The 27,609-nt window shown below is 33.5% G+C and overlaps 3 protein-coding genes across 9 annotated transcripts; 1 reads left to right on the top strand and 2 right to left on the bottom strand.

Moving 5' to 3' along the window:
- Nucleotides 1-2: 2 nt before the first annotated feature.
- Nucleotides 3-5,910, top strand: LOC105124052 (MATE efflux family protein 3, chloroplastic-like). 2 transcript variants are annotated; one of them, XM_011023905.1, is made up of 15 exons: nt 3-394; nt 978-1,335; nt 1,551-1,696; nt 1,789-1,929; nt 2,045-2,196; nt 2,322-2,457; nt 2,816-2,912; nt 2,997-3,097; nt 3,878-4,041; nt 4,380-4,451; nt 4,561-4,677; nt 4,805-4,900; nt 5,008-5,129; nt 5,337-5,406; nt 5,572-5,910. In XM_011023905.1, the coding sequence occupies exons 2-15, from the start codon at nt 1,049-1,051 to the stop codon at nt 5,575-5,577; spliced, it is 1,707 nt and encodes a 568-aa protein (XP_011022207.1). In that variant the 5' UTR covers nt 3-394; nt 978-1,048; the 3' UTR covers nt 5,578-5,910. The 2 variants fall into 2 exon arrangements, with proteins under 2 accessions (XP_011022207.1, XP_011022206.1); XM_011023904.1 differs by having other exon boundaries at nt 5,541-5,618.
- A 426-nt stretch (nt 5,911-6,336) lies between these two features.
- Nucleotides 6,337-10,898, bottom strand: LOC105124051 (glutamate receptor 3.6-like). Of its 6 annotated transcripts, none has more exons than XM_011023901.1 (7): nt 10,680-10,898; nt 9,767-10,093; nt 8,301-9,655; nt 7,940-8,217; nt 7,731-7,762; nt 7,228-7,634; nt 6,337-7,091 (listed from the first exon to the last, which is right to left on the bottom strand). In XM_011023901.1, the coding sequence occupies exons 2-7, from the start codon at nt 10,029-10,031 to the stop codon at nt 6,615-6,617; spliced, it is 2,814 nt and encodes a 937-aa protein (XP_011022203.1). In that variant the 5' UTR covers nt 10,032-10,093; nt 10,680-10,898; the 3' UTR covers nt 6,337-6,614. The 6 variants fall into 6 exon arrangements, with proteins under 6 accessions (XP_011022203.1, XP_011022202.1, XP_011022201.1 ...); XM_011023900.1 differs by having other exon boundaries at nt 10,688-10,898; XM_011023899.1 differs by lacking the exon at nt 10,680-10,898 and adding an exon at nt 10,407-10,660 and having other exon boundaries at nt 9,773-10,093.
- A 7,261-nt stretch (nt 10,899-18,159) lies between these two features.
- LOC105124050 (glutamate receptor 3.6-like) lies at nt 18,160-21,950 on the bottom strand. Its single transcript, XM_011023896.1, has 7 exons — nt 21,939-21,950; nt 21,274-21,571; nt 19,858-21,203; nt 19,477-19,754; nt 19,309-19,340; nt 18,781-19,190; nt 18,160-18,693 (listed from the first exon to the last, which is right to left on the bottom strand). Exons 2-7 carry the CDS (start codon nt 21,557-21,559, stop codon nt 18,250-18,252), a joined length of 2,796 nt encoding a protein of 931 aa, XP_011022198.1. The 5' UTR covers nt 21,560-21,571; nt 21,939-21,950; the 3' UTR covers nt 18,160-18,249.
- Between the last annotated feature and the right edge of the window lie 5,659 nt (nt 21,951-27,609).

Genomic DNA, 27,609 nt, shown 5'->3' with positions numbered 1-27,609 from the left:
TCTATCTCCAGAGTATTAGTAAAAACATAAAATAAAATAATTTTCACGTTTAACACTATGGATGCTTACTGATTGGTTGATTTTTTCAACTAGGCATCCTAGTCACTGATTGTTGAGGGAATAAGAATCAGACAAGGTGGACGCAACAATATATTCTAAAACGATAGTAACATCACAGAACCTCAGTAGCAATCACTCATCGAGCAAAGCTGTCGGTCATCAAGTTCAACTACCCCGCCCCAACTCTGCCATCTTATGCAATACAAATAATAGCCATTACTTTAATCATCTTCTTAGTACTAGTGTGCTACAGGATCCCGCCACATTTGCAGCCACTAGTTTTGCTCTCTCAGTTTCTGGGTCGTTGCTTGGTCTCCAGACTCTTTCCACTCTTGTAAGTGATCTCTCAGTGCTTACATTGTTTGAATTCTGTGTTTTAACCCCTAGTCTGTAAGGATACCATTTCAGTTGATTATAAAAAAAGAGCAGAGATTGAAAAGAGAGGAGTTGTTTTTTATACTTAAAGAGAGGTTGTTTCCTCAGCAGCTAAATAGAAATGTGCTTGAAATTGCTTGTGTTGTTGGGTTTTCTTCGTTTTTGTTATTCTATCTCTGAAGTTGCCAAGAAAACAAGATAAACGAAAAAAAAAAGGAAAATAATTTTGTTGAATATCATGTTGTGTAGTTTTGGCTACTTTTTAGTTGATAATTGTAATTTGGATGAGTCGCCTCATAGTAATACAGTCAAGAGAGAATAATTTGACTGAAATTCTGGTAGTCCTTGATCCTATGTAGCAAATCACAAAAATGGCAGAGTGCTATTTCTTCTTTTTAACTGTTTTCTCAGCAACCAAAGGGCAAGCCTTTAACTTCTTCTTCTTCTTCTTTTAGCATTGTTTGCTTAAGGGGAATGATATTGGATTGAATGTCAATAGGAAATTCAGAGGGAAATCTAACTTTGGTTTGTTTTTTGCCCAGTTTACACAGGTTCCTTTGATCTCTGCACTTGATTATACAGAACTAATAGACCAATCTATTCATTGGCAAAGATGACTGTTACTCAACTTAGAGGTTTACACTTTTATGGAGTCACTGGTAAAAGACGTGAAAGAAGAGTGAATAAAAGGGGTGAAGCTTTTACATTAAAAGATGAAATAAAAGTTCCTCATCTTTGTCATTTTGTGGTGAGCAATAAGAGGGGACTGAGATTCAACATTTTCACCAAGTGTTGTGGGTCAATCTTTGATCGGCAAACTTCAGAATATAGCTTGAATCTTTCGAGTGTCGAGGAGAGATTGGCTTCAAACAATGGGAGATCTATAAGCAAGGGAATCTAGTAAGATTTACTACTTCTAATTCAATTCGCCTTCAGGGTTTGTTTTCATGTATATGTGATCTGCTTTGTGTAGTAACGATAAATGTCATCGCACCGTACTTGTATTTATTCTTTCAATCTTGGCTGGCTGCATCATTTAGGATGTCTCTCTTTGAAGATATTGTGATTATAATTATTACTTTTCTTACACGTATATATTCTTGGTTATCTTTCAGTGACTCAACAGGGCCACCAATAGCCAGTCAATCACGCACGCCTAGTGTCCAAAATGAACTCATAAGGCTTTCTATACCAGCAATTGCTGGACAAGCAATTGAACCTTTAGCACAACTCATGGAAACAGCTTATGTCGGTAGATTGGGTAGGTATTTCCTGGTGAATCTAGATTTACGAATGTTCTATTGGAAAACAGCAACAGCTTAGTGAGCTCTTAAACTTTTTATGTTCAAAAAGGTCCTTTGGAGTTAGCAACAGCAGGAGTTTCCATGTCAATATTCAATATCCTATCAAAGGTTTTTAATATACCTCTCCTCAGTGTAGCAACTTCATTTGTGGCTGAAGACATCTCAAGGAATGCTAGCAAGTCTACTTCAGGTAAATATAAGTTATTAACATGTGTTAGTCAAGCTTCTAGCGGACATGCAACTGTATCGTATGAGCGCAGAATTGGAAGATTGGTAGTGTAAACTTGAAGTTGTTTGATGTAAAGGTCATCTCCACCCTGAAGATGAAATGGCTGAAAGAAAGTCACTGCCTTCTGTCTCTACGGCTTTAGTCTTAGCAGCTGGAATTGGTGTATTTGAGGCTTTGGCTATGTATCTAGGATCCGGAATATTTCTCAATATGATGGGCATACCACCTGTAAGTACACCTGATACTTCATTTACCATATCAATTCTTCTTTTCTCCTGTTACTGAAAATTGTGTCTCATGTGATATTTTTATTTACTGTGTTGACTGTTTTCTGAACCTAATTTTCTGCACAGGCTTCACCAATGCGCATCCCAGCAGAAAGATTTCTCAAACTCAGGGCAATTGGTGCTCCAGCAGTTGTAGTTTATCTGGCCATTCAGGGCATTTTTCGTGGGTTTAAGGACACTAAGACTCCTGTCCTGTGTCTAGGCAGGTGTTTGGCTGGAATTTTTAAATACCTACAAGTCATTAGGTTATTTTTAGTTTCTTTAACAGGCATAGAGCATAAATGTAACAACATCAGTATGCATCACATATCTACTTTGATTAGATGAAATTGGCACAAAGGGCACCATATTTAACAGCATCAGTAAGCATCACATATCCACAGCTAGAATCTTCACTTTCTTTACCTGGCATTAAAATTACATGAATGATGGTCTAAGACTACATTCGATGAATTGTTAGAACAATCATATGTTAGGATATGCATGCTTCCAACAAGATTTCCGATTCAGTAAGTGTAAGTATTATATTGATCTGACCGAGTTGGAATATTTATTTGCAGGGTTTGGCAATTTTTCAGCTGTACTCTTGTTCCCCTTGCTGATGAACTATTTTGGCTTGGGTGTAACTGGAGCTGCCATCTCAACCGTTGTGTCTCAGTATGTTCTTTTACTGTGCTACATTTTCTTTTGCTCCCTCTATAGTGAGCATCATAAATAATGGCTTTGAATAAAAAATTTCAGATACGTGGTTGCCTTTCTCATGATCTGGTATCTTAACAAAAGGACAATTTTGTCCCTTCCGAATGTCCAAAGCTTGGATTGTGGTGGCTACCTCAGCTCTGGTAAGTCTTAGGGTTCTGATGCATTTAGCCATGATCAACTTTTATATATCCACGAAGATTTTAACAACTATATGTTTGCTATGTTGTGATGGTTTCTTTTTGTCAGAACGTGTTGAAATATGTACCTAGTCTTAGTGTTGTTTTAATAATACTAACCTAGGAATACCTCTGCACTTAGATTTGATTAATATGATAAACTATCATATTGTGGTCCGAAGGAAAAATCTCTGGTCTAAAATAGCGTTTCTGATGCTGAAGTTCAAAATTACTTTTGGAATTACTATATTCTTGAAAATTATGAACTTTAAACTTTGAGGTATATGCTTGATTGCGTAAACTGCGACGATTATTTTCCTGTTCTACTCTGATCTATAGAAGAAAATTTTACAACATGGATTCTCTTAGGCTTAAAAGAACTATCACTCAAAATTTGGTTTAGAGTATAAATAGATGTTGCAATTTTGCTTGCAAAATGTTCTTTGTAGATTGGCAGATCTGCTTGATCTCAATAATTTGTATAAATCATTTAAATTTGTTTAATTATTATTGGAAATATGCTCCTACTGTGTTGATTTAATATATATACTTCAATTTTCCTTATGAATTCTTGTTAAAATGTGTTGCAGACAAGCATGTTAATTTTTTATTTTTCTCAGTATTTGTTCTTTCTGTTGGATACTCCTTCCTCTCTGCAAATTCTAGAGATTTGACTAACCTTAAAAATTTATGTTTTTTTTTTTCTAAAAAAAAGAGATTCTAAAGGATAAACTATCTTTTCAGGTGGTTTTCTTCTTGGGAGAACTTTAGCTGCTGTCATGACCATAACTTTGAGCACATCAATGGCTGCTCGTCAAGGAGCACTACCAATGGCAGCTCATCAAATATGTTTACAAGTGTGGCTGTCAGTTTCACTTCTTGCAGATGCTCAAGCTGCATCTAGTCAGGTAAGGCCAATTCACAGTTTACCTTTTTCTAACTCTGTATTCAAACTTCTTCTAGGTGACAACTCTTAGCAGATAACCAATTTCAATTGCATTCTATGAGTTCAGAGCTTAATAATTTAGCAACCTATAGATATCCTTTCATTAGGAGGTTCTTGGATTGCCCATGTGTGAATCATAGTTCGTATATAATCATGTGAATAAGATCAGGGGTGGAGCCATGTAAATCGTAGGACATTCAGCCTTCCTACTTTTGCAGTTCGTGTTATTCTCTCATTTATCTTATTGTCGTACATCCTTCAAGATTCTCCGATGATAAAAGAAAACCATATTTCTTGCAGGCCCTTATTGCAAGCTCTTCTGCAAAAGGTGACTACAGCACTGTGAAAGAAATTACATTCTCTGCTTTGAAGGTGACAGTTCTAGTATTTGGCTGTGCTTAGTAAGATATTTCGTTTTATTTCATACTGTTTCTTCTCTGGGCTTCATGCTGATCAATAACATGTCATATGATTCCACCAGATTGGATTGATTACTGGCATTTCCTTAGCAATCATATTGGGTGTGTCGTTTAGTTCTATAGCAACCATGTTCACTAAAGACGCAGAGGTACTAGCAATAGTCAGATCTGGGCTGCTGGTATGTATCCATGTTTGCTCTAGTTCCTTGATTTCAAAATTTCAGCTAACTTTATTAGCTGTCACCATCTTCCTTCTGCCTGTTTTAATTAATTTACTCTATCCAATCTTGTCTAAATGTTCAACAGTTTGTTAGTGCTAGTCAACCTATCAATGCGCTTGCTTACATATTTGACGGCCTGCATTATGGCATATCTGATTTTTCATATGCTGCATGGTCTATGGTAAGTTTTGATCTCATGATGGATTGCATTCATAGGGTTTCTGCCATGATTTTATAGCACAGTTTGTTCTTCCAAATATGCCCTAACATTTGTACAAATAATACTAGATGATGGTTGGGGCAATTTCTTCTGCATTTATTCTCTATGCACCCTCAATTGTTGGTCTCTATGGAGTTTGGTCTGGACTAACTCTTTTCATGGGCTTGCGGACGGTCGCCGGATATATGAGGTAATGAACTGACGTGCAACAATGTTTCTGTAACATTTAAACTACTAGGATCAACCCTGGTCATTGCATGTACTCGAATTTGGATCCCAAACTGAATTGTTTGTCGTATGGTTTCATGTCTGATTATTCTACCTATACCATCGGCAATTCAGAATGTTGACAAATGTTCTTGCTACTAATTCCTACTGCACTCTCATTTCGTGCTAGATTAATCTCCAAAAATGGGCCATGGTGGTTCCTGCACGAGGACATCACTAAAAATTGGAGACTGGACAATGTAAGTCAAGATCTCTCGGAGTCCAAATCCGCCCATCATCTCTTGTCATGTGCTCATACCGTCTTGTTCTCAAAATATATTTTTTCATCAAATGTATTGCTTCTTTGTGCTTGTCATTTTGCAACTTACCTTAGGGCATTTACAATCAAACCAAGTTAATCACAGGCTTAGCGAGGCGTGCTTAAAATCCATACAATTGCCAAGAACGAGGAGGATTCTTCCCTTTGGGCTATGCTGTATGAAGGGAAGACACGAGGAGTTTATATGCTGGCAAAAGGTCCCTTAGCGGCATAGCCCAGCCCGAGTACATAGTGGGGTTACTGGTAAATATGATTCTTGCATGCAATCCAAATATTTTGTTATGCTGGTAATTTTTCTAGTCTATTTTTGCACAAGATCCCTTCTGATATGGTCTTACCTATATATACATTTGTGAACGATCCAGAGAATAACTTTCATGTAATATTTCCATATCCTTTCTATCAAATTGCTGCTTGAGATGTGAAGCTCCACATTCTGTGCAGGACCTCAAGGCTTACCTGCTTTGGACAAAAGAAAAGTGTCTTTTTTTATTCTAAAGATCATTTTTTTTATCTATTTTTATTCAAGAACACCATTAAAACCCAAACAATCATAAAACACACAAAAAAGTTTAAAAATCAACCAGATTAAAAAAAATCAAAACCAAACATAATCTGCTTTTTTGTTCTATGTTTAAAGACAGAAAACATCTTCATTAAACTCTTCTCGAGGAAAAAAAAATCATAAACACAAAAATCTTACTTTTGTTACCAAATTGTAGCCAAATAATAACTTCATTGTTGTTTTTTCTAAGGTGTTTCTCTTTTCTTTTTCTAACTTAAAATTGAAAAATAAATAAAATAAATTTTTAGACTACAATGAAATTGAATATGTATTTTTACACTGTAATTCTCTCACTTTGAATTTTATATTTTTTAATTCAATGGATGAGATTTAACCCAACCAAAGAGAGGATGAAAACACAAACATACCAGATAATTGATTCATTACAATAAAAGCATACATATAACTCCTGAATCTTTCTATTCTAACTCGAGAACTAAAGGTTGCTGCCAATGATTCTCTTCAACATTACCTGCATATCCTTCGAGTGGTTGAAGTTGACGGGTATCGTGATCACCCTAAAAGTAAACACTGCCGACTGACTGTACATCGATGATGGATAACTAGGCATCATTACTAGCTTGTGGACTTCCATCTGGAGGTGACTCAATGTGTCGTCTCTTGGAGCTGTAATTGTCCATGGATTCATTTCGATTAGAGGCCATTTCCAGCTGCCTTCTCTTGGAGCGGCTTTTCACTTCCAGTTCCTTTTCGTCAACAAATGAAAGAAATGTTTGAAGACGTGCAGATGTTGAGCTTCGACCAGAAGAATCTAACTCCGATGAGTAGTGCCGACTGAACTGCCGCACCATCTTCAGAAAATATATGAAGAGAGCAAGCAAGCAAGCTATTCCACATATCAAATATAGGCCCCAGAAGCTTCTTAGGTCAAGCCTGTCCACTTCGAACTTTGTGCCTTGTGAACTGCATGCACTTCTCATAAGCCATTTGTCATGGATCCTTTGCAGATCCCCATTCTCTGATAGTTTCAGAATGGCAGTTGACAAATCCACTGCTAAAGGCGAGTCTCTTGGAAATGCCTGGTAAATGAAGAACACACATTTTCATAAGCTGGAAATGTGAAAGACAAAAGACACATGGCATTCACTATCCAATAAAAGAGTCTAGAATGAACAACAGAATCATGCAATAATTGTGCCATTTTGATGCACTTACAAATCCCCATCCATTCTTGGTGAACTCTTGACCCACGATACTGAATTCACATTGATTTGAGAGGAAGAGCTCTACGTACGCGCGTTCATCAACCACAGCAGCCACACCACCCTTATGAGGACCATCTTTCAAGGCTTTAGTATAGTCTTCTGGCATCTTAAGTGAAATGAGCCTGGATTTGTGAATGCCAAGTTCATTAATTAGATAATCTCGGGTAAATGAGCCCTGCTGGTAACCAATTGGATCTTTGCTTGATATTAAACTATCTATGCCTTTGATAGGAGAAGTAAGCTGCTGAACTGTAAGGATTGAGGTCAAGCTCGCTGTATAGCTTGAGTTAATTATAAGAACCACAAACAGCCATATAATTAATACAAAGCGACCAAGAGTGCTGATGGTATTTTCTCCTACATTAAATAGGAGAAAGCAACTTGTCAGATTGAAGCTACTTTATTGTGGTGGCTATTAGAAAGGACAATTAAATGATTTTCATTTCAACTTACTGTGGGCAAAGAACCAAGTTGAAAAGCTAAACCTGCAGAAGCCAAGCATGATCTTAAGAGATTGAGCAACTCAAGCCAAAAGAGAAACTGATATTGTAATAATTTGTTCAAGATATTGAGATAACCTGACAGAAATTGAAAAGAATATAGAAAAAGTCAAAGTGAAGAACCATCCCTAAACAATCTATAGGACGTTGTAAGATGCTTACCATAGAATAGTAATCAGTTGTCTTCTAGGAGGTCCTCTGAAATCATCATTCAACCTATGCTCCAAAATCCAAACAACAGCACCCACAATGATGAAAAAGAGTGCCGTGACCCCCCACATCTGTCGAGTAAATGGCTTCAGAAATGACCAAGCACTAGAATTCATTTTTTTAACAGGAGCTACTACAACTAGCCCAGACTCGATATATGGCTGTGTAAAGTCGGCCATCCTCGTTCTGTTCGTGATGATTGCAATATCACCTATTGCTGCATCATAGACCTATATGAAAGATGAAAACCGAATAAAAAGAAGAGAACCATTGTACTTTGAAAATCTGCAAAGTTTTGTTTTAGAATACTCACACCCGCTGTGATCAAACGTACAAGCTCAGTGCTACTTGGGTTATTAATTCCATCTCCATATGGAATTAATTTATATGGGACAGCATATGGCAACAAGTTGATAGCAGCAGTGAAAACATCAATGCAGTACCCAGTAAACATATCAGTGCCTGGTACTTGGGAGACAAATTCTCGATAACTAACGCGATTTGGGACACCGATTCTCAAATGTCTTCCATTGTTTGGGAAAACCCACCCACGAGGCTTCTGTGCCGTTTGGCCTGGCCAAACAACACTGTATAAATTTTGACTAGAGCTGGAACGATTAGGAGGTTTAGAGTAAAGAGTTTCTGGAGGCACGACAGATAAACCAGAATAATTAGACCAATAACCAATCTTTCTGATCCCATTGCCAATCACATTAATGACTTCATAAGCAGGATTAATGAGATTCCCATCAGGATCAAACTTGAGTTGGCCTGTCACGCCAGTCATGTTAGCCTGCAAAATGTTTTCACGTAACAGCTTTCCTCCATTGAAAATGCTCATAGCATCAAGATGCAAACTCCCTCCGGATAGCTGAGCTAGTCTTGATTCAGTTGAAAATGAAATGTTGCCTCCTTGATCTAAAAAAGCATTGATTGCACGAGCAAGTAACCATACTGTGTCATAAGCATATAGACCATAGGTACTCAGACCTATAGGATTAAGGCCATAGCCTGTTGTCCCTCTAGTCAAGTTGCTCCACCTAGATATAAACTTCCTTTTGAGTTCTGAATCTGGAGTGTACATACGCAATGTAAGAACTCCTTGAATATGATCCAATGTATCTGATGAGAGAGAATCAGTTTCTAAGAGAGTGGAGAGCCAATTAGTAGCAATCCACACGTATCCAGGTCCCATCATGCCAAGATATTGAGCAACACTGAATACAACTGGACCCCAACTGGAAAAAGTATGAACAACAAGAATCCGGGACTCCGTTAATGCCACCTCAACTAGCAGATCAGTGATCTCCTGCTGGGTTGCTGTAGGGGTCAGAGGTGCTTTATATGAGATTTTACATCGTCTCTCCGCAAGTTTATCACTTAATGCAGCTATCCCATTTCTCCCATAATCATCATCCCCATAAATTGCTATCACCTCTCTCCATCCATAATAGTCGACAATTTCAGCTATAGCAGCCATCTGATACAGGTCATTCCGGGAGGTCATGATAAAGTATGGGAACTGAAGTGAAGAAAGAGTAGGATCTGTGGATGAATATGATAATAAAGGAACTTGGAGCTCATTTGCTACAAAAGATATTACATGAGCTGTCACTGAAGACTGGGGACCAATTATGGCCACAGTATCAGTTTCCATGAACTTCAAAGCTGCAATCACCAGTGAGATTAAGATGAAGAATCATAATCCATCTTTGAAATCCAAGAAATGAATTTGAAGGAGAAATGAAAAGAACAAGCAAGAGATAATAAAGGATGTACACTCAACAATGCCAAGAAATCCACTTTGATTAGCATTCTGCATCTGAAGCCTTAGCTTAGTTCCACCAAGAACAGATGGGTCAGAATTCACGTCATCAACTGCAGCTTGTATTGCAACTTTTGCAACTTTTCCAATTGTAGTATTGTATGACAAAAGAGCTCCAATGTTCACAAAAGGAGGTCTTGTAGTTACATTTGTAGTAACACCATCTAGGCAAACCCCATTGTAGCAAACCAACAACACCAGAACCCAAATTAACTTCATGGTGATTTTCCTATTCAAAAACCCTCTCTCTCTTTTTTTTTTCCCTTTTTCTTTTATTGATTCTGCAAAGAACAAAGACAACAAAGAGCATATTTAATCCTACAACCCTTACAAAACACAGCAAAAGATAAATGAATCAATTGCAAACTCCATATCTAAACAGTGCCAGATCCCAAAAAAGATATGCCTTCTCTCAGATCTTAGAAATACATGAATATTAAAAAGGCAAGCAATATATAATATATTATCTGAGAGAAGCAGAAAGCCATAAGCAAAGAAGATATTGGAAGAGATAATCAGCAGTAAGAAATAACCATGATACCAATATATTATCCACAAATCAGTAGTTACTCCTGATAAGTGAATTGAACCAACCAAAACCATACAGAGAAAAGAGGAGCATTTAAAGAGCACATGAAACATGACAATTGGCTTAAAAACTGCTTTCCATTTAAAGTTAACCGGAAGCGAGCAACCAAAAGAAGTCAACAACAACAGCTGTGAAAAGTGGCTTTATCTTGATATGGGAATTTAATCACATGAAAGACAAGACACGGGAATTTAAAGCAGACCATTTTAAGAAGTGCAAGTTGAAAGCAATTTCAAGAAACTTCGGTTTCATACATGAGCAAATAATAAAATACTTACAGAGCAGCAGCAGCAGCAGCAGCTGAGTAGCTTTAGCAGCATGCAGCCATGAATTTCACTCGATGTTTCGTCTGAAGGCTTGGATAGGAGGACAGGATTGTATGGAGCTGGCAGCAAATAACAGATTGAGAATGTAAACCAACCATTAATTTGATGTACGGTCAAGGAAATTTCTTCTTCTCCTCCTCCTTTTCGGAGATAATGACCATTCTCATGGTAGCACGTGTGCCAGGTTCTGTGAGGGAGACAGTGAGTGCTGGTGGTCCTCGTTCTTCACCAATGAGTTCACATTGCACGAGTATTATGCCCTACATCATGTTTTATATTGTTAAAAATAGTTGTTTTATTTTAAATTGTGTTTTATTTAAAAATATATTTAAATATTTTTTTATTTTTAAAAATAATTTAAAATAAACACATTAAAATAATTTAAAAAAAAATTATAAACAATTAAAAAAATCACAAAAATAATTTAAAAATAAAAAAAATAATTATAAACAATTAAAAAAATCACCGGCACACCATAAATAACAAATACCCATTTATAATGATGGCTGCTAAAAACACATTATTTAATGCTATGTAATTTCCTTTCATGTGTCTTATTGAGAGGAGGTATTTTTTTTTAATTGGTAAAGGGATAAATTTATTTCACAAACTAGAATAATTAAAAAAATAATTTTCACTCTAATATAAAAAATAATAATCACACATATACCCCACACACACTATAACTAATCACATATATAGTAAATATACCGCTTATAGATCACGCATGTAATATATGTATATCCACCTAACTAATTATTTAGAAGACAATCTCCTTTCCTTTTCTTCTCCATTTATTTCTTTCTCTTTTTCCTTGTTTTTCCCTCCTCTCATCATTACTCTCATATCAGGCAAGCTAATCTCTCTTTCCACTAAAAATTATTTGTCTCTCTCTTCCTCATGACAAACCTTACATTTCCTTCTCTTTCAACCGCCGATTCTTTCTCTAACCATTTACCCGCTACAACCAATGATTTCTCCCTACTATCACTACTATTTATACCACTACTACCCATAAACACGACATTTAACCAATCTGAGGTATATTCACCTTTTTCTCAATTAATTTGTTATTTTACTTGGCTAATTTATGATTTTTTTAAGATAAAAGTTATAGGGTTTAGGTTAGGGGTTTCGTTGATTTTATCGAATTGAACTATAATTTAAGATTAATTAGATATAAAATTAGTTAAGTTAAGATTAATTAGATATAACATTAGTTAAGTAAGTGTATACATTGTCTTATTTGGTAAGAAAAGTAGATGAATTATGTTGTGTTGATTATATTAATGTTAGTGTTTTAGGGTTTAGTTTATGATTTTTGTTAATTTTAAGTTTTTTAATGTAACTTGAATAATTTGGTATATTTACAAGTTAACATTGTATTTTGTTATGATTTTCACAAAACATGTCTTCTACAGTAAAAATTTTATGTTATTATGGTGATACAACTATCAATAGTAATAACAATATCATTTACCATGAAGAAAGTACTGAGTTATATAGCTTGAGATTAAACAATTCATTTCATGAATTTAAGAATTTAGTATGTCAAGGAATTGGGTGAAATTTGAATGAATTTGATATTGATATTACTTGGAAGATATTGGGTAAAGGTCATTTGAATCTGAATTTGATATTGATATTACTTGGAAGATCAATTGAATTGTTATGTCGATGTTTTGATTACTAGTAATATGAGTTTTAATGCAATGGTTAGGTTGAACACCATAAATGGGTTCCAAATTAGAACTCTACTTGAGTAGAAAACCTAAAGTAAGAAACTCTTTGAGTTTGAAGTTGACTCGAGTCCTAAGTTACAATTAAAGGACCATAAATTCATCACATGCAACAGGTTCATCTAAGACAATTGGTAATGTTATGAACCTAACATCAGTTCAAGAAATGTTATGTATGGAACCTAGGTTGGGTATGGTAACGGCTCTAAATTGTTATGATGAATATGAACTAAGTGATGGGAAAGATGATTGTCATATCGATAATATAGTTGAGGAAGATGACAAGGTGATCCAATAAACTAAATAATGAGACTTCATGTTCCTAAATTTGAATATGCTAATGGGTCTACTCATATCATGAACTTTGGTTGGGCTTTGAGCTTTAAGGATTTAGGTTTAAGTATTGAGTAAAAAGGTTGAATAAATGTTTCCAATGTTGATTTAATCAATACAGTATGTAAAAAATTAACTTCAATACAAAGTGCAACGTTCAACCATAACTTACATGCAATTATAGTGTAAGCATGAAACATCAAGTCAATGGTATTTGTGAGGGGGATATAACACATTCAAATTCATTTAAGATTTTAAAATTTAAAAAGACTTATACATGTAACAATCTAATGGTTATGTAAGCTCATCGTTAAATTGAGTCTGATTTTGTTGCTAATATGATGTTGACTATTATCCAAACTGAAATAAGTATTAAAATTGCAAAATGGTTTACTCATTGTCTCTGAATTTCTTGTATTTTATTTGATATGTACGGTTTACCAGTTATCTTTGGATTTTGTAACTTGTATGGTTAATTAGCTATACATATTGTCTCGCTTCCTAGAAGGGTTTAGAAATATTTTTCCATGGTCATCTTATGTACTAGAGGTCTTGGTCTTTTTAGGTATAGACAAAGTTATTTTACATAATTTCAAGGATAACTTTTCAGGATAGTATTATGGATATAAAAAGTTTATCTTAAGAGTTAAATCAGTCCCTATATAAAATTAAGTCACATATAATATAATATCTTAAGTCTCATCTTAAAGTATAATATTCTATCAATATAGTTAGATGTTCATAGTGCAAGTTCAACACATTGTTAATAATCAATGAGATGCAAAGCGTGGTAATTAATTTATGTCAATATAAACTTAAGAAAATGATTAGAAATCAATTAATGGTTTGATTTGTTCAAACTAGGAGCAATGGATACTTGTGAGCCAGTATTATCTTCCTTTTTTATATGATAAATCATTAATATTTTTACAAGTATTAACATATTAATAATAAATTTACATGATTTCTCCCACTATCAATCGTAATATGCTCCCCTTATCAATTATAAGATATGTCCATGAAATGCATGAGAAAAGTCAATAATATAAACATTTTAAGATTAATAATCATGAGTTCTTGGTGTATAAGCATATTATATAAAAATATAGCATTACATGTTACCAAATAAAAAATCATTTAAAATAATATAGAGACCAAATTTCTAAGACTCAAACTTTTGGTCCAAACTTAAGCCCAAGTTGGTCCAAACCTAATCTAAGTTAACCTAGATATATAAGAAAAAGTTGCAAGAGAATTACTTTTCTCTCTTTCAATTTTTGTGACCACCATAATCCTCTCCTCATCAAACTAAAGATTTCAGTTTTTCATCTTAAGTTTTAGGTTCAAGAAATGTGAAAGTAGCAAGTAAGTGGGCAAGAGAATTACTTTTCTCTCTTTCAATTCTTGTGGCCACCATAACCCTCCCCTCATCAAACCAAAGATTTCAGTTTTTTATCTTAAGTTTTAGGTTCAAGAAATGTGGAAGTAGCAAATAAGTGATTCTCTCTCATATTATTTTTAAATATGGTTTGTTTATAGAAAAATTAAAGAAGAGATTAGGGTTTATAATAATTTAAAATTCATTTTGTTAAGATTAATTCATGATTATTGGGGGTTTAATATTAAGTGATTGATTTTGAGTATGTTGTTAAAAATAAAAATTTATGAGTTAATTTGTTTAAATTAATTTTTATGGGTTAAGAAATTTATTTTAACCTTGCTGGAAAATCAAGTCAGAATGGTCTTCAGGTTGAAGATGACCAAATTTTATTTTGGTCCTTGATTTATGAAAATTTCAGTTTAATCCCTAAACTTTCAAAAAATTATAATTTGACCCCTAAATTTATTTTTAGATTTTGGATAGTGTTATTATGAGGTTAAGGATGATGAATCTCAGCTTGATAATTTATTCAAAATATTTTTAGTTTGGTCCCTCAATTTCGGGAATTTACATTTTAGTCCCTAAACTTTATAAAAATTACAGTTTGGTCCCAGGTTTGTTCTAGACAGAATTTAGGATGGTTTGTGGGTGAGATTTTAGTATGGTTATGTATTTATAGTCTGATCTAGTTTTGGTAAAATTATGTTTCGGCCCTGTTTTGGTAAAATTACGTTTCGGTCCCTGTTTTGAAAAATTATTGTTTTAGTCCCTCAACCTAGGAGACTAAACTTGATTTTCTTTTATGCATTGGAATCTTTTATTTTTATTGTTTTGAGTTACTTTTGAGTATATTTCATATATTAATTGTAGGTTCTCCTAACGATCCTCAATAGGTTTTTCGAGTCTTTTATCTGACATTCTTTTTAATCTATATTTTTTCAGGTGAATGAGATAATTTGTAATATGCATATATTATAAATAAATATGTATGTTGATTATATGATGAGTACAACTAGTTAATTCCTTTAATATTTATATATGTTGCTTTATTTTCTGAGTACTTATTTATTATTGAATTTGCACTCGCAATCTGTCGAACTAAATTCTATTTGATATGATATATATTTCTTTGATGATTCTGTGAATATCTATTATGCCTTGATATAGGACTTGTTAGTAACTTCATGATAACGGAGAGTAGTTAGCCTATATGCACACCGTATTCTGTATACCTAGCTGGAGAAAGAGGCATTAGCCTATGATGACTAAACATCCCATTTGGTCACCTTCGAGTGTCATCTGATCACCTTCGGGTATCATATGATCTCTGACATGTATTTCACTACTTTGTGATAATATGTATATGTATATCAAGATAAATCGACTAGCAAACTATTAATATCATTAATATCTAAAATGTATATTAAATATTATTTCTTTTCTGAATTGGTAGAACTCACCCCTCATTCTTAATATTATTTTAGATTCTTAATTTCTGGTAGTATGTATACTTTATTAAGTATTCATGCTTCTTCAATTTTGGTCAATATGTCTTGTTTGTTTTGTGAGGCTTTCCTTTTAGTTTTGATTCAATGTCTTAGACGCTCCACTGTTATCTTATTTTAATGAGGTTTGGATTTTGACAATGTAATAAGTATTTTAAATTATTGTTTTTGTTTTAATTATTAATCAAGAGTTTTGAATTATCTTTTAGTTTCATCAGTTTTGAATAATATAATATTTCTGAAGATTATGAAATGCTGTGTATTTTTAAATAATTTTTTTTTATATATTTGTTCTGAGGCTTAGCGTAGGTGATGTGTCCTTCTGACACCGCTCATGTGTTATCAATCATGGATCTAGGATTCGGATTGTGATAAAATTCATGCTACAAATTCTCTATCTCAAATGTTGATGAAAATACAGAAATTTAAGCATATCAACCACACAAAAAAAGCATATATCAAATACATAGATTTAAAAGATATCATAACAAGCAAAAAAGAAATAATCATATTATAATGTTTTTACGTAGCTTGATTATGTCTATTTCTATAAGCAAAGAGGAGAAATTTATTTATTGTTAAAACTAATATGATTTGTATAGACTCTAAAGTTCGAGTTTCAAATGTACCTAATCTTCACAATACATTATGAATTTTTCTTGGTTATTATCCTCTTAAAATACAAGTTCATCCTTTAAAGAAAATTTTTCTTGGTTATTATCCTCTTAAAATACAAGAAAATACAAGTTCATTCTTTAAAGAAAAAAGGCCTAAGCACATATTTATAAAGAATATGTCTTAGTCCTAATAGGTGGAGGATTAATATAAAACCAATATTATAAGGTTTCTTTTCCTGAATAAAGCAAACCAAATCAATAAGGTTTTCATTGTTCAATATGAAGTTGTTATACAGTATAGATTTAAATTCATATAACATCTCAACAATATTATTTATGTATAGGATCCCAAATGTGGATTTTTTTTTTTTTTGTAAATAGCATCCAATATCATAACTACAAATGTTAGAAAACAGTGGATTCAAGATTAGAAATTTACAAATACTTTAAGGTGCATAGATCATTTTCTTCTAGTTCATATCTCCACCCGCTCAGAAGAGTTTGCTAAAAGGTTTACGGTAAATAACCTTCAGAAATTATACTGATAGCAATTATAAGTTGTTTATTTGATTGAAACTTTGCCGCAAATTCTGCGGATAACAATTCTAAGGAGATTTCTTGGCATTCACTCGAAAAGCTATTCAATTTACTAAAATTTTGTTAGAAAAAGAAAAGCTTTTGCAACCATATTCCTTAAATATTTTATTGTTTTCAAACTCTTTTATAAGGTGTTTGGTACCTTGTGAATTTAATTCAATACATATGATTAGATCAATTTTTGTATTTAGAATTCTTTTGATTTCTAGAAAATATGTAAAAGCAATTAAAAGACACTCATTTTCTATAATATTTCCCTCGGAATTGGCATAAAATATAATATTTCAAAAATAACTCAAATCATATTTTTTACAGACCCCCTACAGTCTCCTTTTTTCAGCCCCCACCATTTTTCTTCCTTCTTCTCCTTCAACCCTCGACTGTCTCTTCTTGCAAATTAGAGTGGATTGCAAATCGAAGGGATTTGTTGCCAATTGTAGGAAGAACACAATTGATGATTCTATGAGTATGGTGATTTCAAATCTTTTTGGTACGTCCATGGTTGAGCACAGGTCTTGCGTCTCATACTCTTAAGCTAGTAAAACAATAGTGTACTTTCTAGGTGGTGGTCAAGTGATAAAGACATTATCAGGCCAAATTATTCGAGTTTGTCCTCTCTCTCTCTCTATTCACTTTAATTTTCTCTTCGTTTTTTTTATCTCAAGGCATAGGAAGAACACAATTGATGATTCTATGAGGAGTACGGTGATTTCAAATCTTTTTGGTAAGTCCATGGTTGAGCATAGGTCTTGCGTCTCATACTCTCAAGCTAGTAAAACAATAGGGTACTTTATGTCTCCCTCTCGCTTCCCCGGACACCCACATTAATCTAAAAAAACAATGTACTTTTTGTCTCCCTCTTGCTTCTATTATCAGGCCAAATTATTCGAGTTTGTCCTCTCTCTCTCTATTCACTTTAATTTTCTCTTCTTTTTTTTTTTTTTAATCTCAAAGCCTCAACATCACTTGTTTATTACTTGTGAATTGAATTTAAAAATGGCTTTTCGTATCTCAACCATTCCCAAATCTTATTAATTTACTTGTGAATTAGAAGTTGAGATTTTCTTGAAAAAGTCTTTAATTTAGGCAAACTCTTCTCTCACAATTCTGATTATTGTGATTATAAACTAGTATGATTTGTAACTTTATACTTTTATTATTATTATTATTATTATTTATAATGGCATGGATGTAAATACACACGCGCGCATATATATATAGCAAACAGGAAGGAAGACCACTACTATGCTTATAGCATGATCCAAATGATCTGATCATAATTTATATGATCATCCTGAAAAGCATAATGCTGTAGCAGACTCCAAAACCACTACAATGGATGGAAGAACCCTAGACTTTATTGCTATTCCCAAAAGAACAGTTTGGTGATTCATCTCCACCTCCAACTTTATTTGAGGCCCTCTCCATTCTCCTTTTCTTGGACCGACTAGTGATGTCCGCTTCCTTTTCACTAACAAATGAAATGAATGTCTGAAGACCTGGAGATGAAGTGCCTCGACTTGAAGGTTCTGTGTCTTCTGAGTAATTGGAAAACGTCCACAGTATCTTTATAAGATATAGAAGGAGAGCGAGCAAACAAGCTACACCACACATGAGAAAAAGGCCCCAAAAGCTTTTTAGGTGAAGACGGTTTATACTTTCTTTCGCACCTTCTGAACTACAGGCACTGCTCTGCAGCCATTTATCATGTATTCTTTGGAGTTCTCCGCCTTCTGAAAGTTTCAGGATGGCCGCTGACATGTCCACTGCTAGGGGTGAGTCCCTCGGAAATGCCTGAAATGTAAGCCCATGTTATGATATACGCAAAACTATATGCGCAATAATTTAAAAAGATACAGCAAACGGGCTGGAAATACTCACAAATCCCCACCCATTTTTGCTGAACTCCTGACCAACAATACTGAAGTCACATCGAGAGGAGAGGAAAAGCTCTATGTATGCTCGTTCATCAATCACCGCAGCAACACCTCCTTCTTTCTGGGGACCATCTTTCAAGGCTTTGGCATAGTCCTCGACGGTGTTGAGAGCAACAAGTCTAGACCTGGCTATGTTGTATTCCTCCGCTAGATAATTTTCAGCGAATGATCCCCGCTGGAAGCCTATGCGGTCATTGCCTGTTACCAAACTCTCAATCCCTTTAATGGGTGAAGAAAGTTGTTCTACCGTAAGAATTGAGGTCAAACTTGCAGTGTAACTTGAATTGAGTATAAGAACTACGAATAGCCAGATGAGTAGCACAAAGCGACCAAGGGAGCTGACGGTATTTTGCTCTGTATATATCAGAACAAGAAATGGACTGTTACTTTCACAGGTGCTTCAATGGTCCGTGTGACAAAGTAGATAAAACTATATACGTATCTATATATATAAAAATGCCATTCCACTTACTATGGGAGAAAAACAATGTTGAAAAGCTGAACCTGTAGATCATGTGCGAAAATGTTAGCCATTCAAGAATTGGATATGGAGCAAGCAAATTCTCATATTGCATAGATTACTCAAACAGGGAAGATGGGTGATAAACCCACAAAATTGTTATTTTTCTTAGGCACTCACCATATAATAGTTGCAATTTGTCTTTTAGGAGGGCCTCGAAAATCATCGTTGACTCTATGCTCCAAGATCCAAACAACAACTCCGACAACAAGGAAAAAGATTCCTGTCACTAACCACATCATTGGAGTGAATGGCCTCAAGAATGCCAAAGAATTAGAGTTCGACTTCTGAACTGGGGCCACTACGACTAGGCCGGACTCCACGTAGGGCTGTGTGAAATCCACAATCCTTGTTCGATTGTTGGTGATAGCCAAGTCCCCTACTGCAGCATCATAGACCTACATAGAACAAGATAGACAAAGGTTCAGAAAGAAAAAATGCAGCCTTTTCAGATTAAGTTAAAAGAATTTCTTGTCTTTTCTTTTCTTTTTTCATACTCACACCGGCTTCGATCAATTGCAGAAGCTCAGATATTTTAGGTTTGTTATGACCATCCCCAAATACATGTAGCTTATGTGGGACGGCGTAAGGCAAAGACTCCAAAGCAGCTCTAAATACATCAATGCAGAATCCACTGAATGAATCAGCGCCTTTCACAGAGACCAACTCCTGATAAATGACATTGTTTGGCACCGCAATTCTCAATTGCCTTCCATTCTCTGGAAAAACCCATCCACGAGGCTTCTGTTTCGTTTGTCCAGGCCAGATTACACTGTCTAGTTCTTGACTCAAACTTGAACGATTAGGTGGCTTTGTATAAAGCGTTTCCGGAGGCACAACTGATAAGCCAGAGTAATTAGACCAATAACCAATCCTTTTAAATCCTGTACCATTGACGTTCATAACTTCATATGCTGGATGAATGAGGTTCCTATCTGAATCGAACTTGATTGGCCCTGCTACTCCGGTCGTATTGACCTGTAAAATGCTGCGAAGCAAACGATCCCCTTCATTGAAGATTCTCACTTCATCCACCTGCAGTTTCCCTCTATGCTGCTCGGTTCCATTTGGATCTTGTGAAAATGAAATATTTTCTCCCTGCTTGAAAAAGGCATCAATTCCATAAGCCAGCAACCAGACAGTGTCATAAGCATAGAGACCATAAGAATTTAACCCAGTGCCATTAACCATTTTATCCCGAGTCAATGTTTTCCATCCAGAGACAAATTTCGTTTTCTGTTGTGAATCTGGCGTGTGCATACGCAACGTAATAGCTCCTTGCACTCCACCAATATCTTCTGGAGAGATAAAAGAATTAGTATCGAAGGTGCTAGCAAGCCAATCAGTAACTAGCCAGACATAGCCACTTCCTGTCATCTCATTATCTTGCGCCACACGAAAAACCTCCAGACCCCAGTCTGCATAAGCAAGAAGAACAAAAATCCTAGATTCCTCTAAATTCGCCGTTTTCAGTTCATTGTGGATGTTTTCACGGCTCAGCCTGGGGCTTATAGGAGCTTTATGTGATATCCTACAGCGTCTCTCGGCCAACTTGTCTCCCAAAGCTGCAATTCCGTTTCTCCCATGATCGTCATCTACATAGATTGCTGTTACATCTCTCCATCCATAGTAGTATATAATTTCTGCTATTGCTGCCATCTGAAATAGATCATTCTGTGTTGTCCTGACAAAGAATGGGTACTGAAGTGAAGATAGTGTCGGGTCTGTAGCGCCAAATGACAACATGGGGATTTGAATCTCATCGGCGATTTGCGATACAACATGAGCAGTAGCTGAAGTCTGGGGGCCAATTATGGCCACTGTCTCACCATCCATCAAGCCTAAAGCTGTTGTAAACAAGGAGATTATCATAAGAGATCAGAAACTAAAAAAAGCTTGGGTCAAACAAGGATTTACCGTCAAGCATGCCAAGAAAGCTGCTATTCTTTGTGTCATGCATTGCGACTTGCAGCTTTGTCTCACCAAGGATAGTATTGTTGTTATTCACATCTTCAACAGCAGCTTCTATTGCAACCTTCGCAACTTTTCCAACGATAGTATTAAAATTTAGAAGAGCCCCAATTTTGACAACCTTCGGTCTTGCAGTATCATTCAGACCGATCCCATTTGATGATAACCCATTGCTGATGAAAACCATTACAGACACAAACAAAACCTTATGCATGATGGTGCACAAGCCCATAATCTCCCCTTTCTGCATGAAAAGAAAATAACTTCAGAAAAATGATTAAATCACTGGAAAGCATCCAAATATATAGATATATCAGGAAAACACCAATACTGAACGAAAGAATGTTTGAAGAATATGAAGCCAAGAGAACTTCTAACTTTTTCATGCAGACAACAGCAGATTCCCACCAGAAAGCAAAGTTGCAATAGAAACCAAGCATGCAATTCAATCAAGCAGTAAACATAAATCGTGAAAAACTGAAAGCAACGAAAAGCATGAGCTCAAAATTGTATGTGTGCGCTTATATACAACTGCCAAGATTCTTATGTGTTTCTTTTTGAAAGACAGAAGGAAAAGAAGATGAACATAAGAACAAAACGATGCTACTTACTTAAAAGACAAGAAATACAAGGCACTTGATATGATTTCAGCTACGGAATGTACCTATTATATAGAAGATGACCATGCTGTTAGAAATCCTTGAATTCAATATCAGAGGGTGAATGGAAAAGAAGCCATGCATGCATCACAACCCATGTCAGTAAACAAGAGGTGGACTCCACTTCATTCCACTGTCTAATAATGTGGTCTCGGACTTGTAATGTCAGACTACGAGTGGGAAATGAAGTTTACTTTTCCTAATTAAAAATATTTTTAAAAAAAATTGAACTTTTTTATTTTTTTTTCCTTTCTTCGTATTAATACTTTTTCATATTTTTAAATTATTTTGATATATTATTTTAAAATTAATTTTTAAAAATAAAAAAAAATATTTTTATATATTTTTAAATAAAAATTACTTTAAAAAATAATATTAACCACACTCTCAATACATAAATCATTGCATAAATAACTTATTAAATATGCAATTCATTCAAAGAGCTCCTTAAGGATTTTTCTTTTTTATTAAAATATTATAGAAGTAATTTACAGTTGATTTCGAGTATTTATGTATGGTGAATTTATTCTTCGAATACTTCATTTGAAACCCTTAAATTAGTCTTTCAATTATGAACTTATTATCAATCTAGTCCAAACTTTAAAATTTTCAATTAAGTCTCTAATGTATCATATAGTTCTCCATCGAATTTCCACCTATAAATCCTCTTTTTTTCTTGTGGAAAACATCAAAATTTCCCAAAGGAATTTTTTCTATCTATTTCATAACACATGCAATTTAAACTTAAAACAAAAACAATACATAGAAATGGGATTCAATTTAGGAATGTCTAATATTTTAGGGATACATTTATGAATTAGTAGATAGTAAAGGAGGTAATCTAAGAATTACACTACCTTATTTTGTTTTGGCTCAAGAAGAGTCTTCTTTGACAATCGATCAATTAAAAGAAATTATTATTTTATATTTAATTGATTTTCAGAATTAAAAGTTTTATTTTAATTTTTTTATAAGATTATCATAATTCAAATAAACATTTTGGTCATAGCTTAAATAAATGTTCTACTATTTAGTTGCATTTTGGTCATAGCTTAAATAAATGTTCTGCTATTTAGTTAATACTTAATTTTACAAGCGTTTATTCACTACAACTTTTAACAGTTTCACCGACGGATTAAGATTGTCATTTATCAGTAAATGTTTTACTAATTAATTCATCTACGGATAATGTCCGTCAGTATAGCATTTTTCAGTAATTTCACATTCTATCATGAAAAAATAAATAAAATTTTGATGGTTTTACAAATGAAAAATAAATATAAAAAAAAATCTTGCTAGAAATATACCAATGAAAATATTTCATCGGTGATGGAGGCATATGCAACAATTATTTTTCAATTCTTAGTAAAATATCGACAGTATATTTCTGTCGTTATACACATCGGAGATGGTGGCATACGAAGTAAATATTTTTCAAACTCAGTAAAATATTGAATGACTATTTCTGTCTGTAGAGACATCGGTGATTGTGGCATTTCTTGTATGTATTTTTCAACTCTTAGTAAAATATTGATAGAAAAATTATGTCTAGAAATTCGTTGGTGTTGTTTTAAAAAAAATAAAAATAAAACATTATTTAGAATAAATAATATAAAATTATATAAATTAATAGTAAAAAAACTAATTATGCAAATAAAATTGTATTAAACATCAAAAATAAAAAAAAATAAAGTTAAATAATATTCATCCAAATATTCATTACAAATTGCATGTGTTTCCAAAAAAATTAAACTAGAACAATGGCAAAGCTGGAGGAGGAGGAGGAGGCTGGTTGTTCCTAGGACTAAACAACCAAAATGAGGGCGTGTATGTATCACCCATCTGTGATCTAATATCTATGATCATTTAGCGGAGTTGTTCATAATCCGTCGAGAGTCGCTCATATTGTTATTACAAGGCTATGAACTCCTTATATTAGATGCTCGATAATGATTGAGAGCTCCCCAATCTCAATGGTTGAGACACTATGGGTCACCTACAAGTTCTCGGCCGTAGTATTAGAGAGTTCATACACCTAATTTTTATCAGGTCCACCTAATGTCCCTACCTCCATCCACAAATTTGAATTGAAATCCAGATAGGTTGAAGGATCATCCCTATATCTCTCCCTTAACCGACTATTATAGGTCTCATGAAAATTAAAAAAGAAATCATCATAATCAATTCAAGAAAATAATAATTTATAAAATAAAATCATTGAACGAACATACCATGAAGTAGTGAGCGTTGTTGTCAATGAACTGTTGCACTCCCTTTTGGTGGTCTACACTTCACATGTATATTTTTACAAACAGCTTTATTAGGCTTAGCTCACGTCTAAAAGACATAGCCTGTAAGAAAAAAAAAATTATAAGTAATAAAAAATTAATTAATGATACATTTCATTTAAATTAATCTTGTCATCCGTTTAGCATATGTAGCAAACAGAACGGAGTTGCCGGTATACATAGTCACTGAATCATGAATTTGTCAATTCTGGTTGTTGGCACCAGATTGTGAGCATCGAGTGAACCGCTAAGACGTCACGTGCTAACTATATTTGTGGCCATATATCCCCTAGGATGTATGGCAATTTCAATTCCTTTCAAAGCGTCATGTCATTCCAGCTTTGGAGACTACTATCTCTCACGTAGTTTTTGGTTTTTTTTTTTTAATTCATACCAAAAATCACACAACCTATTTTTATAGTGACAAATTAGATTTTAAAAAATAAATTTTGTAAAAAAAATCATGTTGCAACATAATATGTTACCTAGTTGTCGCGTGATTTACCTACACCTTCTTTTCAACATTAGCATGTGCACTGTCCCACTTGAATTTGTGCTATGTTTAAATAATTTATTTACAAATATAACAATAATTTATTAAAAATAAGCTGGAAATTAAAACTTAACACCAACCTAAAATCTTTGAATTCATTCATCGATATAAGATCTCCTTTCAGGTTTATCTAGAAACCTGACTCTATTGAAATAATGGAATGTCCGTCGACAATTTAGATGTCGATGTTATTACTCGAATGACCATAATGTTTGTGAACCTTAAAAAAAAATTAATTAAATATTAATTAGTTATTCATAAATTATGTTATAATTAAAAAAAAACTAAAACTGAAACAAACTTACATTAAAAAGTCATCCTTTCAATGTGTCCACTACTTGTAAGTGAATTAATTCCGTTGTGAAATTGTGTTTGAAGAGGCAGCATCGCGAGTCGGTTTAGATGCCTCTTCTTGATTGGCACCTAAAGACAAGTCATCCTCGCTGCTAGAAAAATTAACTGCAACAATATGTTAACGGCGTGCTATTGATTGCATTTTATACATTTATACAAATAATTATATAATTAAATTTAATTATTAAAAAATATTCAGCAGTACCTCCTCTATGTTGGAGATTACCCAAAGTTTTCAAACCTACAAATATTAACAATAGCCACAAACTAATTGACTCCATTGAAAAATCTTATATATAACCTAACATATATACAAATTTAACAATAAAATATAGAAAAAAAAACATTTAATCTTATATATTTAACTAACATCTATATAAATTCATCAATAATAATTAAAATTAATGGAAATAATTAAAAACATATCATGCACTAATATAGGAAAATTGAGATAAAATAATTAAATTTAATCCCATATATTCAATTACCATTTATAATGTAACTTCAACAATAATAATTAAAATTCAATAAAGTATTCAATTATTATGGCAATACAAACAACAAAATATATTGAACAAATTAAAAAAAAAAACTATAAACTTTAGGAATGAAAAATATTTATCTTAATAGTTTGTTTATTTCAAGACTTTATCAACATTATAAAAATACACCAAAACAAAAAACACAACAAAAGGCATATTATATGAAAATACATACCTTTTAATTTGATGAAGATAGAACTAAAGATTACAAGCAAAACAAAAGTTTTGAAGCAAACAAGAGGGGGGAAAAAATGAAAACAAGAACTATGAAATGAAGGAGAGGAAAAATAAATTGAAATGGTGGTCGCTAGGATTTATAGTGTAGTTTAACGGATAGAATTATCGATGGACTATTTAAATAATATAATTTTTAAGTATTCTGTTGGTAAATTTTCAAAAGTCCATCGATAAATTTTGAATTTCATATTAAATTTTTTAAATAACCCTCTAGAATTTTCATAGTCTGTCAGTATATAGACGCAATCAAAGATGCATTAATACCCACACTTTGGAATTCGTACAGTTCGTTGGTGAGTCCATCGATAATTGTGAACAGCACTAATAAATGTCAACGGATTGTATCCGTCAATATCAATGTCGGTGATTATGGCATGTGTAGTAAATATTTAGGAACTCTTGGTAAAATACCAATGAAATATTTTTGTCGGTAATGACGTCGGTGATAATGGCATATATAGTAAATATTTTATAACTCTCTGCAAAATACCAACAGACTACGTTCGTTTGGAAATCCGTCGGTTGTCTCGCACTATTCATGATAAATTGTGTTTGTATTGCCTATTTTTTCTCTAGCAAAAACTTAAATTACAAACTGACTGTACAGAACAATAACAACAATGAACAATTATAAAATAAATATTTTGTATTTCAAAATAAAATAAAAACAATTTACACTTTCATGTTTTGATAGTTAGTCAAAATTTTCTTCTTCTTTTTCCTCGTCAATTGAATCGTCATCAGCTCCATTGCAATCTTTAATGTGGATATCATCATCATGTTTACCGATATTTGCTTAACTGCTAGTGCTCAGAACAATATTCAACTCCTCTGCGTTAACATCAATAAGACTATCATCAAAAATATGAAAATTTGAATTTTCTTTTAAGTCAGTTAAAGAAGCAACTCAATATGGTTCAACTAACTCACTAACTTAAAAAACTTCATCTCGCACACTTGTATCTTTGTTCTCATCCAGAACAACCTCGACACGAATAACTAATCAACTCTTGATCGATCATTTATTAAAAAAAAAAAGGTGTATGTGTAATAAGTTTGTTAACATTGCTCTGTGAAAATAAATACATCATTTACATTGCGAAGTCTAGTTTTTAAGTTGATTTCAATTAAACCATGGTAGGGATATACTCTAATTCCTCTTTCAGTGGTATCATATTAATAGCATTTGAATAAAAACACTCTACTATGCTCATTATGATATTGCAATTCAACGACCTTTTCTAATTTACCATAGTAATTAACTTCAAACTCACTACAAGTCGATCCCTTAACACAAACACCGTTATTATATGTATTTCTTTTGTGCCTAGTCGATCCCTTAACACAAACACCGTTGTTATATGTATTTCTTTTGTGCCTATATTCTTCAGTATGAAACACATATTCATTGACAAAATATTCTTTGTAATACTTAAATTTTCTTTCAAAGCCCAAGCTTAGTGAAGACAATGAAATAGCTTCACTTCTTCTCATTTGATAAACCTTATATATCATGTACAACAATGAACAGTAAATGAAAATTCTATAATGACATACAGTAATTTTGCAAGAAATAATAAGTTTGTGATTGTACTTGCATGTATTTTAAACCACATCGTAAATTATTCATCTTGTAATCAAAAGAGTAA

This window comes from Populus euphratica, unplaced genomic scaffold (genome assembly GCF_000495115.2).
Source record: "Populus euphratica unplaced genomic scaffold, PopEup_1.0 scaffold12.1, whole genome shotgun sequence".
NCBI lineage: Eukaryota > Viridiplantae > Streptophyta > Magnoliopsida > Malpighiales > Salicaceae > Populus > Populus euphratica.
This window is presented reverse-complemented; position numbering and strand designations above follow the sequence as displayed.